Source organism: Procambarus clarkii, chromosome 8 (genome assembly GCF_040958095.1).
Source record: "Procambarus clarkii isolate CNS0578487 chromosome 8, FALCON_Pclarkii_2.0, whole genome shotgun sequence".
NCBI classification, from domain to species: domain Eukaryota; kingdom Metazoa; phylum Arthropoda; class Malacostraca; order Decapoda; family Cambaridae; genus Procambarus; species Procambarus clarkii.
The window spans coordinates 40210112-40224705 of NC_091157.1; the positions used below are offsets into that span (position 1 = coordinate 40210112).

At 42.3% G+C, this 14594-nt stretch overlaps 1 protein-coding gene across 5 annotated transcripts in view; it reads right to left on the reverse strand.

Annotated features, from left to right (window-relative positions):
- LOC123759720 (carboxypeptidase D) overlaps nt 1–14594 on the reverse strand; it is a 298163-nt gene that overhangs the window by 24483 nt on the left and 259086 nt on the right. For all 5 annotated transcript variants that reach the window (XM_069317610.1, XM_069317603.1, XM_069317599.1 and 2 more), the window contains one exon: nt 1769–1945. In XM_069317610.1, the coding sequence (XP_069173711.1) occupies nt 1769–1945 (177 nt within the window). The remainder of the gene's footprint in view (nt 1–1768; nt 1946–14594) is intronic.

The following is a 14594-nucleotide window of genomic DNA, read 5'->3' on the forward strand; positions in this document are numbered from 1 at the left end:
GCGCTTCGGATTCGTAGTCCTAAGGTCCCGGATTCGATCCTTGGTGGAGGCGGGGACAAATGGGCAAAATGTTTCTTTTACTCTGATGCTCCTGTTACCTAGCCGTAAATAGGTACCTGGGAGTTTGACAGCTGGTTCGGGCTGCTTCTTGGGGGTGTATAACAAAAACGAGGCCTGGTCGAGGACCGGGCCGCGGGGACGCTAAGCCCCGAAATCATCTCAAGATAACCTCAAGATATACTACAACGACAGTCGTACTAGTGAGGGGTACAAGGCGATACATGGCCCCCACAAGAAAAACGAGTACTACAGTCCACGGCAGGCGACATCCCACACCACAAAGGTACGCACTCTAGCCAAAGCTCTTTATTTTGCCATATAAGGAGAAAAATAACAGTCAGAGACCACGTGATAAGGCTAAAGATGCAAAGGGAAGTCTAAAGTCTTACGGAAAATGACAAGGAGATGTGTGAGGAACTGAACAAAAGATACCAGGAACAATGGAACCAATGTGGAGACCAAAGTTCAGTGACGGAAGGCCAGAGGAAACACTGGATGACATAGTAGTCACAGTGGAATAGGTTATTAAACACCTGAAAGAACTAGATGTAACAAAATCAGTTTAGTCAGACTTAATATTACCATAGCTACTGGAGGAGGCTGCATAGGTACTACGTCACCCACTAACTGAGGTGGTTAATAAAACACTCGAAACAGGAATGCTTCCAGAATTATGGAAAAAAGGCAAATGTATTCCCAATCTTCAAGAAAGAGGACAGACTGGAGGCACTAAACTACAGACCAATGTCTCTGACAAGTATTCCTTGTAAAGTGCTAGTGACTAATCAAGTCGCAAATACTAGTGAGCATTTAGAGAAGATGAGCTTTGTCGCAGAACAGTAGCAAGGATCTGGAAAGGAAAAGTCATGCAGGACAAACTAGATCGAGTTCTACGCAAGGTTATTGGAATGCGACAGGAAAAGAAGGCTGGGTAGATTGCATTTTCCTAGACTGTCAAAAGGCATTTGATACTGTTTCTCAGGAAAGGCTGGTGTACAAGATGGAGAAGCAAGCTGGGATAATTGGGAAAACACTGAACTGAGTGAGGGAATAGCTGAAGGACAGAATACAAAGAGTCACAGCTAGAGGCGAGGGCTTCAGCTGGAGAAATGTAACAAGTGGAGTTCCGAAAGGAATGGTCCTGGGACCACTACTGTTCCTAATTAACGTTAATGACCTACCCGAGGGGTGACCTCATACATGTCAATATTTGCGGACGATGCCAATGTAATGAGAAATGTAAAAACAGAGGAGGGCTGCAGAACGTTACAGAATAACCTTAACAAACTTCTGAAAAAAGCTCATTCCTGGAGTTTATCCACTCTAGGAGTGGACAAACAAATGGTTGCTGGAGTTTAGTCCTTATACGTGTAAGGTAATGAAGATGGGGAAGGGAGAAAGAAGACCAGTTGACAGTAAGACAAGAGGACACAAGTGGAAGCTGGAGTTGCAAACAAGTGTAAGAAATGTAAGAAAATACTGGTAGCCTGCACTGGAGGTCAACAAGTGTAAGGCACTAAGAGAAGAGGTTGTGAAAGCCACCTCCACTCACAACGTTAATGAAAGGTTCGACAAAGATAGTGATTGTTAGAGTAGTGAAGCTTTAACGCCTCGGGTACAACAAGGGCAGTAGGTGGGGCATGAAGAGCTAGACCTCACTGCCCCGTCGTCACTGATAGGTAGGTACCACACACACACACAGACGTACCAGTGAGGGGGTACCAGGCGGCGCCGTTGGTGGTACCGTTGGAGAAGGAGTGGGCGCCGGGCTTGCAGGGGAGGCCCAGGTGCATGGTGGCGTGGTTGAAGGAGTACACTCCGGCGATGTGCCTGAAGACGTCTTCGTCAGGCGTCAGGGACGGTGTCGACGTGAACTGCTGGAAGACTGAAGGAGCAGGGGTAGAGTAGTTAACATCTGGTGGTGATGGTGCTGTGGTGGTGATGGGTGATGATGGTGGTGGTGATAGTGTTGTGGTGGTGATGGTGATGGTGTGGTGGTGGTGATGGGTGAGGGTGTGGTGGTGGTGATGGGTGAGGGTGTGGTGGTGGTGGTGATGGTGTGGTGGTGGTGGTGATGGTGTGGTGGTGGTGGTGGGTGATGGTGTGGTGGTGGTGGTGAGATGTGGTGGTGGTTGTGAGGGTGTAGTGGTGGTGGTGGTGGTGGTGATGGGTGAGAGTGTGGTGGTGGTGGTGGTGGTGGTGGGTGATGGTGTGGTGGTGGTGGTGGTGTGGTGGTGGTGGTGAGGATGTGGTGGTGGTGGTGAGGGTGTGGTGGTGGTGATGGGTGAGAGTGTGGAGGTGGGTGATGGTGTGGTGGTAGTGATGGGTGAGGGTGTGGTGGTGGTGGTGTGGTGGTGGTGGTGGTGGTGTGTGATGGTGTGTTGGTGGTGATGGGTGGTGGTAATTGGTGATGGTGTGGTGGTAGTGGTGATGGGTGAGGGTGTGGTGGTGGTGATGTTGTGGTGGTGGTGGTGGGTGATAGTGTAGTGGTGGTGGTGGTGGAGATGATGGGGTGATGTTGGTGATGGTGTGGTGGTGGTGGTGGTGGGTGATGGTGTGGTGGTGGTGGGTGATGGTGTGGTGGTGGTGGTGGTGGTGGTAGTGATGATGGTGTGGCTGATGATGTGGTGGTGGTGGTGATGGTGTGTTGGTGGTGGTGATGATGATGTCATGGTGAGTAGCGGAAAGTGCGCCTATGCCCGACTGTCTTGGAAAGTGCGCCTATGCCCGACTGTCTTGATTTTTCCGACTGTCCGGCCCAGGGGTGTTTTCACTTTTTTCCCGACGGTCAGTCATTAAAATGCGCCTATGCCTGACCGTTTTGCTTATTCCGACGGTCAGTCATAGGCCTAGGGTTATTTTCATTTTTTCCAACGTTCGGTCATTGGTGCAGGATGTTTTCCTTTTTTTTCCAATGGTCTGTTTTAGCCCATGATGCATTTTCTATTTTTATTCGTCAGTACCTCACAGTATCCTAATATTTTCACACATTTATGGTCCTCTCTCTCTTATATCATTTAAAACATTATAAAGAGGGTGATTAAACTGCTCCTTTCTAGCCCCTGCTATTTTACTCAAAGAGATTAACTGGTCGCACTTAAATTTCATTACCTCGGCGACCCTGCACAGACATCGCTAATGGTCAGTGATGTCAGCCAGTCTTCATCTCCGCTGTATAAGTCCGTTTTCTGTTATAGTGGGTGTATTCCCATTTTCAGTATTAATGTCAAGGGCAATAAAGGGTTTCCTCCACTCTGGGGTGTTTTCCATTACCTCGGGGATCTGCACAGGTGCATTCATCTTCCCACATTAGACCCATTTATTTCATGATAGCTTATTCAGCCCCATATTCCCACATTAAGCCCGTTTTCCTTAATGATGTATTTCCATACTGTTTGCCATTTTCAAATATCATTTTCTAGCTATGATTGCATATTGGACATAAAAAATGAAATTTCAGAAGGCCTTTTGCAGGATCTCGTATTTACTTCTAATCTATGTTAACCAAAATCATCAACTGCCACTAGTAGATGAACTGCAGTAGGTCTATTCCATATTAAATTAATATCCCCCCCTCTCATCTCCATTTATACGTTTCAATTATGTCACTCCATTAATATTCAGAAGGATCTGTTTGTCCCCCTTACTTATCTGGGAGCTTTATATTTATAGTGTCCAGCCAAGGATAGTTTATTGAGCATAGGAATGGATGAAATCCACTATCTCCCATTCGTATGAAACAAGGGGAGAAACCCAAAGCACGAACTATCTCACTTGCGTCAGTGTTCACCCATGTTACCGAACCGGTATTTACTCAGGTCTTTTTCCTAAATCTAAACTCAACCAATTTATACCCAGTGTTTCGTGTTCTGTCTCATGTTGATACTTTAATACCCTATTAATATCCCCTTTGTTATGTTCATTCATCCACTTGCACGTCTCTATCATGTCATTCTCCTAATTCTTAGCCTTTCTAGAGAATGTAATTTAAGTTTTGTCAATCTTTCTTCAAGGATCGTTTATCAAGCATAGGAAATAAAATGAAATCCGCTATCCCCCATTCATATGAAACGGACCCAGACATGGGAATACTACTGAACCCCGAGTTGAAGTCTCCAAACGACATGCAAATATTTTTTGTTATCATATAATTTTCAAAAACAAGCTATGTCATCACTCAGACATTAACATTTATTCCTCCCTCACTGCTAATCCCCTGAAAGTCTCATTAATGCTCCAAAAACACCTTCCTGTAGCATATATCCAATTAAAATACTCATTCAGTGTACATATATATGATCTAGATTGTGTAGATATAAATAGAAACTACCTTGTATGAGTTTAATAGGCCTTCTGCAGTTACCTTCATTCTTATTCTTATAAGGGAAGGCAACGAAGTTAGTGCAGGTTCTCCAAGGTGCTTAGAAAGTGAAGGACGTTCCTAAGTAAATTTCGGTTGTGGGAGATTCCCAGATGAGGTATTTGGATAGAACTTTTTATGCTGGAGATATGGGGAACAGGTTAAGGGTTTGCTATCTGGGAGCAGGGATTGGTGACATTGTTAACAACATGGACGATATTATGGCTGGAAATGGGAACAAACCCATTATTTGTATCAGTGCCGGTGGAAATGATGTTGGACGAGTTTAATGTGAGGAACTGATACAGAGATTTAAGACAGCTATACAATTAGTTAGGAGCAAGGGAGGAATCCCAATCATATGTGGCACTCTTCCAAGAAATGAAGTTGTAAATGAATGGTTGTCGAGGGCATTTGGTGTCAATTGCCGAGTGGACAAATATTACAAATCAAATGCAATATCATTCATAGATAACTGGAAACACTTTTATAAGAAATGACATGTATACCCGGGATGGGGTACATCTATCTAGGGCTTGGGTTGTTGTTGTTGCGAACTGGTTGGAACCTGTGGTGGGAGGTGTTTGTTTGGGTTTAAACTGTTAGTAGATAGTGGTATGGGAATTGATATGGAAAAAGGAGGTAATAAAAGTATGTGTTTGTGGGAGAAACAAATTGTCAAAACGATCAGGGAAGGAGTGGGGCCTCAAAATAAGAATACACATAGGGTATATTGCACAAACAGCAGGAGTCTAAGAAACAAAATAAACGATTTAAATGCTCTTGTCTGCACAGAAAATATATATATTATTGCACTTACCGAAACGTGGATGAATGTAGAAAATAGAGAACTATTAGCTGAATCTATAAAAAAAAAAATGGAAATGTTCGTTTGTGCATATCTGCTAATCTCCGAAAGTTCTTCACCGATTGCTTTGAAATTTTCACACAATGTTCCATTCGCATCCAAGCAGGTTTTTATTTATATACTATATAGATGTCACGTCGGTGACGGTAATAAACATTTTTTTTTCTGAAAAACTGTGTTTTTCATGTGAGGGAAATCTTCGAAACCTCTTTACCGATGGGTTTGAAATTTTGACACAACGTTGCATTTGAATAGGCGCATCTCTTTATATATCTACTATATACATCCCTCACCTGTGACAGGAAAAAACATGATTTTTTTGCAAAACAGCGCCATCTGTTGGATGTAAGAGCAACACATGCTGTAATCTCCAAAAGTTTTTCACCGAATGCTTTGAAATTTTGACATGACGTTGCATTTGAATAGGCGCGTCTTTTTATATATACCTATTATATAGATGCCACCCCTGTAACAGGTAAAAATATGCGTTTTTGAAAAACAGCGCCATCTGTTGCACATAATAGCAACATGCACACTATCCTAAATATGTCAATACACTAAATACACTATCCTAAATATGTCAAATGAAAATTCCATTTCAATGTTTCCGATTGCATTGATAAATTTTATTTTCATAGATTTCGATTTATTTAATTTTTTATTGAATTATTTTGTGTGACATTGTGTTGGAATTGAGCTGTATTGTTTACCATACCGTTCATTTCGTAAGTATAAGTATAGATGCCACACCTGTGACAGGTAAAACCATACTTTTCTTGAAAAACAGTGCCATCATTTGCATGTAAAAGCAACACACATGCTATACTAAATATGTTACAATCCCATTTCAATGTTTCTGATTGCATTGATAAAATTAATTTTCATAGATTTTGATTTATTTTCATTTTGATTTAATTATTTTGTGTGAATTGCATTGGAGTTGTGCTGTGTTGTTTACCATACTGTTCATTTCGTGAGTATAGTTTATTTTTTTACTTTTTCATATTTTCATTTAATTTTTTTAACTGTTTTCCTTATATTTCAGTGATGGGAACATCAGATCACTTGATGTTCCCCATTTTCTGATGGGCACATCCAACCATTTGGGAAGGCATCGGACGAGGGAGTGGGGAATGGTGGGGATGACGAGGGGACGGAAGTGAGAGATGGTGGGAGGACGAGGGGACAAGGGAGAGGGGTAATAGTGGGAAAGGACGAAGGGACAGGGGAGTTTGGGATGGTGGGGATGGAATGGAGAATGGTGGGGAGGACAAAGGGACAGGGGAGTGGGGCATGGTGGGAAGGAAGAGGGGATGGTGGAGTGGGCAGTGGTGGGGAGGACAAGGGGACGGTGGAGTGGGGAATGGTTGGGAGGCCGAGGAGACGGGTAAGGGGGGAATGGTGGGGAGAACTGGGGGACTGGGAAGGTTGCTGTGGCTCGTTGCTGAGCCACAGCCATGTGGCTGACATATTGATTAACCAATGTATGTATGTATGTATGTATGTATGTATGTATGTATGTATGTATGTATATATGTATGTATGTATGTATGTATGTATGTATGTATGTATGTATGTATGTATGTATGTATGCATGTATGTATGCATGTATGTATGTGCGTATGTATACACGTATATATGTATGTATGTATGTATGTATGTATGTATGTATGTATGTATGTATGTATGTATGTATGTATGTATGTTTGTATGTATGTATGTATGTATGTATGTATGTATGTATGTATGTATGTATCTATGTATGTATGTATGCATGTATGTATGTATGCATGTATGTATGAATGAAATGTATGTAAGAACATAAGAAAAAAGTACTGCAGAAGGCCTATTGGCCCCTTTATTGCAGCTCCTATTTATAACCACCCAATCCCACTCATATACATGTCCAACACATGCTTGAAACAATCAAGGGACACCACCTCCACCATGCCACGTGGCAACTGGTTCCATAAATCAACAACCCTGTTACCGAACAAGTATTCACCCCAGGTCTTTTCGAAATCTAAACTTATTCAGTACATACCCCATTGTTTCGTGTTCTGTCTTGTGTTGCTACTTTCAATGCCCTATTAATATCCCTTTGTTATGTCCATTCATCCACTTGTAAACCTCTATCATGTCACCCCTAACTCTTTGCCTTTCCAGTGATGCAATTTAAGCTTTGTTAATCTTTCTTCATATAACAGGTTTTTAATTTGAGGGATTAACTTTGTCATCATACGCTGGACACGTTCAAGTGAATTTATATCCCATTCTATAGTACAGCGACCAAAACTGAACTGCATAATTTTTGTATCATCTGCAAATTTGCAAATATTGCTGCTCAAACCTGAATCTAAATCATTTATATATATTATGAATAACAGAGGTCCCAGGACAGAGTCTTGAGGGACTCCATTTACAACATTTTCCCACTCTGAATTAACCCCATTTATATTAACTCTCTGTTTCTTTTGATATAGCCATGCCCTAATCCAACTTAATATAGCACCCCCATACTGTGAGCCTCTAACTTTTTAATCAGTCTTTCACGTGGCACTGTATCAAAAGGTTTGCTAAAGTCAAGGTACACAACATCACAAACTTTACCACTATCAACTGCCCCAACTATGCTGGAATAAAATGATAGCAATTGATATGTGTAAGTATGTATGTATGTATGTATGTATGTATGTATGTATGTATGTATGTATGTATTTATGTATGTATGTGTATAAATGTATGTGTGTGTGTGACTGTATGTGCCCCTGTTTTGCTGTTTTTAGTTAGAAAAAACAGGATAACTAATTTTTGTGGAGTAATATTAGGATTTTTGTGTATTTTTTTCCAGGTCCAGGAATGTTTACCCTAAGAATAAAATGACTAGTCCCAAGCTGAGTTGTCAGATGTATGAAGTGAGGTATGATATTAGGACAGCTAATTTTGGTTGAACTTAGAACTACATAATAAATTATTACAGCTGTAGATGCATTTATATTTTTTGTTATATTTTCCAGGTTTGGGAATGACTAGCCTATGATCACAGGTACTAGCATGCAAATGTATAAAATGTATATTCTTAAAGCTGTGATGAGGTTAGGTTAGGTTGGGGATGGTTGGTCTAGCCACTTTTTATTATTTTTATTATTATTATTATTATTATTATTATTATTATTATTATTATTATTACTAAACATTAAATATATTACAAAAATAAGTAAGATGCCTAGGCATCATTGCATAGCTCGTGACGGACGTCACCGACCGCTGATAAGTTAGGCTGCCGTGAGCTTGTCACACATCTGTGTTAACGAGAGGCAAAAATAATCCCTCACTGGAGCCACTTTGTGACGTCATGCATCGCTAAAGCAATGGATTTCCTCACTGTAGAAATAATTGCTTTTTGTTTGATCATTATAGGTTAGGTTAGGGTCGATGAATTGAAAAAAAAAGTAGGGTCCATGAATTGAAAAAAAATATTAGCAATGATACAATAAGCGAAGATATGAGTGGATACCAAGCATCATTGCATAACCTGTGATGTCACTTACCGAGAATAGTTGAACTGTTAAGAGATTTTACTTAATGTGTTAATGAGAAGTTGGATCCCTCACTGGAACCGCTTGTGATGTTGATTGGGGATGATGACATTTCTATTAAGGTTATGAGAACATAAGAATGAAGGTAACTGTAGAAGTCCTATTTTACCCATACGAGGCAGTTTCTATTTATAACTACACAATCTAATTCATATATATGTACACTGAATGAGTATTTTCATTGGATATATGCAACAGGGAGGTATTTTTTGAGCATTAATGAGACATGCATGGGATTACCAGTGAGGGAGGAATAAATGTTAATGTCTGAGTTATGACATAGCTTGCTTTTGAAAATTATATAATAAAAAAAATATTTGCATGTCGTTTGGAGACTTCAACTGGGGGGTTCATTATTATTCCCATGTCTGAGTCTGTTTCATACGAATGGGGGATAGGGGATTTAATTTTATTTCCTATGCTCAATAAACGATCCTAGAAGAAAGATTGACAAGCTTACATTACATTCTCTAGAAGAATTAAGATTAAGAATTAGGGGTGACATGATAGAGCTGTGTAAGTGGATGAATGGACATAACAAAGGGGATATTAATAGGGTATTAAAAGTATCAACACGAGACAGAACACAAAACAATGGGTATAAATGGTTGAGTTTAGATATAGGAAAATGACCTGGATAAATACCGGTTCGGTAACAGGGGTGAACACTGACAAGTGACATAATTTGTGCTCTGTGTTTCTCCCCTTGTTTCATACGGATGAGAGATAGTGGATTTCATTGATTCCTATGCTCAATAAAATATCCTAGGCTAGACAATATAAATATAAAGCTTCCAGATAAGTAAGGGGAACAAATAGGTCCTGATGAATATTAATGGAGTAATAATATTGAAGCATATAAATGGAGATGAATGGTGGTATTAATTTAATATGAAATAGACCTACTGCAGTTCATCTAATAGCAGCAGGTGATGTTTTTGGTTAACATAAATTGGACGTAAATAAGAGATCCTGTAAAAGACCTTTTGCAATTTCATTTCTTATGTTCAATATGCAATCTTAGCTAGAAAATGAGTTTTGAAAATGTCTATGGAAATACGCCATTAAGGAAAACGGGCTTAATGTGGGAAGATGGATGCTTCTGTGCAGGTCGCTGAGGTAATGGAAAACACCCCAGACTTGAGGCGACCCTTTAATCACCTTGACATAAATATTGAAAATGGGAATAAATACACTATAACAGAAAACGGTCTTATACAAGAAAGATGAAGACTAGTTGACGTCATTGACCATTAGCGATGTCTGTGCAGGGTCGCCGAAGTAATGTTAAGTGTGACGGGAGACGACCGTTTAATCCCCTTGTGTGAAATAGCAGAGGCTAGAAGGAAGCAGTTTAATTCCCCCTCTTTGTAAAATTTTATATGATAGAAGGGAGAGGAGGATAAATGATTGAAAATATTAGTATACTGTGAGGAACTGATGAATAAAAATAGAAAATGCACCATGGGCTAGTGCAGACCATTGAAACAAAAAATTAAAACACCCCTACTCCAATTTCCGACCGTTGACAAATATGAAAACACCCTACGCCAATGACCGACCATTGGAAACCATGAAAACACCTCTGTGCCTATGCCCGACTGTCGGTAAAAGCAAAACGTTCGGATATAGGCGTACTTTCCACTACTGTAGTGATGGGTGAGGGTGTGGTTATGGTGATGGGAGATGGTGTGGTGGTGATGGGTGATGTGGTGATGGTTGAGAGTGTGGTGATGGGTGAGGGTGTGGTGGTAGTGATGGGTGAGGGTGTGGTTACGGTGATGGGTGATGGTGTGGTGGTGGTGATGGTTGAGGGTGTGGTGATGGAAGTGGTGGTGATGGGTTATAGTGTGGTGGTGGTGATGGATGAGGGTGTGGAGGTGGTGGATAATGATGTGGTGGTGGTGAAGGGTGATGGTGTAGTTGTGGTGGTGGTGATGGGTTAGTGTGTGGTGGTGGTGATGGGTGGGGGTGTTTTGATACTAATTGTGATGAGTGATGGTGTGGTGGTGGTAATTGTGGTGAATGTAATGGTGGTTGGTGAGAGGAGGTTTCTGAGGTTGAAATGGTGGTGGATGAGGGGGGGGGGGTTGTGATGGAGGGAGTAATGGAACAGTGTGTGGAGGGGTCATGGGGCAACAGTGAAGGAACAGTGTGTGGAGGGATTATGGGTGACATGGTGAAACAGTGAAAGAACAGAGTGTGTAGAGGGTCATGAGGTCAAAAAACGTCATAAGCGAGAGCGAGGGTGTTGTAGGGACCGTGCAAGGTAGAGAAGACAATAGCGATCATGGCGATCCTGTAGAGACAGGATGCCAGTTTCAACATACAGGCTTAAATTAGGAGTCGAACGAAAGGCATCAGAGCTGAGGTGTAACCCGGTATGGTGCAGAGCATCAAGACGGCGAAGAGTAGGAGAGGCAGACGAGTAAGCAAGACAACCATAATCAAGTTTAGACAGCACGAGAGAAGAATGCAAAGAGAGGAGCGTGTATCTATCAGCTCGCCAAGAAGTATGGGACAAGACCTTAAGTAAGGTAAGGGCCTTAGACCATTCAACTCGGAGGTAAAAGATATGGGGCAACCAAGACAAATGAGTGTCAAAGATTAACCCCATTAGCTTAGCAGAATCTTTGTACATACAAGAATTATAAAGAAACTATTTGGACTAAAAATGGACTATAAAGAAACAGAGGGGAAAGAGGAACGATTTGCTTTCGAGTAAAAGTCACAGCACAAGTTTTAGTTGTAGAGAACTTGAAGCCATGATTGGTGGCTTAGTCATCACCGCAACAGCAAAGGGTAAGATCGTCAACACAGAGAGGTGAGAAAATGCCACAAGGCAAAAGCGAGGATGGAAGGAAGGGAGGAAAAAAGACCATTGAGGACAACCAGCAAAAGAATAGTGCTCAGAACACTACCTTGAGGAACACCTCCGTTAGGCCGAAAAGAGGCAAAGAGAGTGGTACCAAGCCTCACTCTAAAGGAACGACTAGAGAGGAAGCTTTGGAGGAAGAGAGGGAGATTACTACGAAGGCCAAAAGAACGGAGTTGGGACAGAATATGGTATCTCCAGTTGGTGTCATACGCATTTTCCAGGTAAAAAAGGACAGTAACGACAGAAGTCTTCGCAGCAAAGGCAGTACGAATATATATTTCCAAGTTTACCAAGACATCAGTTGTACTGCAACACGTGTGTAAGCCAAATTGAGAAGGGAAAAGGTGGTGACAGCGTTCCAAAAAAACACATCAGGCAGACATTGACCATTCATTCAAAGAGTTTGCAGATGCAATTCGTGAAGGCAATGGAACGGAAGTCCTTAAGGGAAGTTCCTAGAGATCTTGGTTTCCGAATAGGAAGAAAAACCGCCAGAAGCCAGTCCTGAGGGACTGACGACGACTCCCAGATACGGTTATACAGATTCAGTGAATATCGAAATGTACATGGAGCAAGATGGCGAAGCATCTCATAATGAATGAACAAATCCAAAAGGGCCATGATGAGGGTTCGAACTTATGCCCAGGATGATCCCAGACACTGCCTTATTCGACAAATCATAGTCGAACAAATCCCCCTTGTGGATTTATTCATTTTGATGCATCACTCTACTGTGTGGACCTTATAATGATTGTCATCTGAGCCCATTGCCATAGAACCGCAGAGTTCTATGATTTCTGGAGACTGGATTTCGGAGAGAGAGAAGGGATCGTTATAGGGAAGCTGGAGATGCGTGCGAAAATCTAAGGGACAAGATTCACGAAGGTGAATCAAGATTCAAGATGGCCCTACAGGTCACCGCACTCGCCTTCTGAAACAAAAGAAAAGAAGCAGCCGTCTGTTTGGTGTCCGTATTTCTTCCAGGCTGCACGCTTACAGTTGACAGTCTGAGCACAGCACAATCTGCATTCCACCAGGGAACGCATTTCTGTGTGCCCTGAGAGGTAGAGTGAGGAACAGAGTAGAGGGTAGCATCTAATATGCTGTTATGAAAAAGGAGGAGGGCTCAGGGGAGAGGCAGATCGGAGAGGTCGAAAATAGTAGCATGTAGGGTGAATAGATTCTAGTCAGCCTTGGCAAACTGTTACCTAGGGAAGGAGAGGGGAGGATGAAAATAAAAAAAATGGTGACAAGAATGGGGAAATGGTCACTGTTATGGAGGTCGTCAAGAACCCACCATGTGAAATCTAAATACAGAGAAGACGAGCAGAGATAAAGAGCAAAACAGAAGAGGGTGGGAGTGTGTGAGTCAACATAAGTGGGCTCACCAGAATTCAGAAGAGACAGAGATGAAGAATGGACAAATGGATCGAGAAGGCGGCCCTCGGATGTTCATCAGAACATCGCTCCAGAGGGTATGCCGACAGTTAAACTTCCCCAAATGGAGCACAGGCTCTGGTAAGGAGTTCAACGGGTGTATAAGATCAGGAAGAGAAAGTGGGAAATTTGGGGGAAGATAAATGGAACAGACTGAATTCCATTTACTTACAAAGATACAGGCCACAGAACACTGAATGTGTGACTGAAAAAGTAGGGGGGGGACGAAGATAATATCAGTACGAATCAAGAGATCAGAAGAGTTATGGGTCCCAGCAAAAGCTGGAAGGGGGGGGGGAGAAAGGAATAACCATGGAAGTAACCAGGACGAGCATCAATCATCAACTCCTGGAGACAGACACAAAGCGGTAAAAAACTGTGTTATCAGAAATTTTAGTTCGTGGAAGTTGGCATAAAATCCATGAATATTCCATTGAAGAAAAGACATTGTCAAGAGTACAGAGAACAGAAACAGAGAACAAGGGAGAAACAAGGGCAATGAAGAACACAGTAGGATCCATTAAGTAGGATCAGGATCAGGGAAATCGAGGTCACGAGGTATAGGTAAATCTACGAAGGACAATGGAGTCACGGGAGCAGTAGGATGGACCAGAGGTGGACTGACAAAGTCCAGAGCAGGAGGAAGCATCGGAGAGGAGCGGTGAAGGGAATCAGGGAGAGGGGGGACAAACAGGGGATTGCACCTCAACAAGGGCATCATCTGAGAGAGAATCGAGGACCAAGGGGAACCTCCATAGATGGGACAAAGGATTCTGCCACTGAAATGGGACGGGATATAGGGATAGAGTCTGAGTCAGAAGGTGAGGAAGTGAGTGATGCCTTCTTACCCGCCGGAGAAGAAGGAGAGGAGCCAGGCTTACGTTTCAGACATAGAGAAACAGGTGCAGCAGCAGCAATATACTGGACGACAGCCTCGACAGTCTCAACAGGAGAAGGATAATGGAAGCGGTCAACATAAAGATGGCTGGGAGGAGGAGGGACAACAGCCTGGATGGACAGGCGGTGTGGAGGGCCAAAAGACAGAGGGGATGGCCAAGAAGAAGGATTGGGGCTAAAAGGGAAAGAGGGTACAGGAGTTAGGGAAAACTGGGAAGGAGGGAAACACCAGACGGAAAACCAGGAGGAAGACGCTCTGGCTCAGTGCTCCTGCTCCTGAACAGAGCATCTGGCATCAGCAAGACATACTATCAAAAATGATCATCACTACATGAAGAGGCTGATGACGACGACCACGAGGGATTGAGTGAACCTATCAATCTAGAGGATAGAATGGCCTTGAGCCTCAAGGATATGTTTAATATCTTCGTGGCAGTCTTTCAGTTCCCTCTCACCAGTCACAACATGGTGCGGGAGAATAACTATGCCAATGCT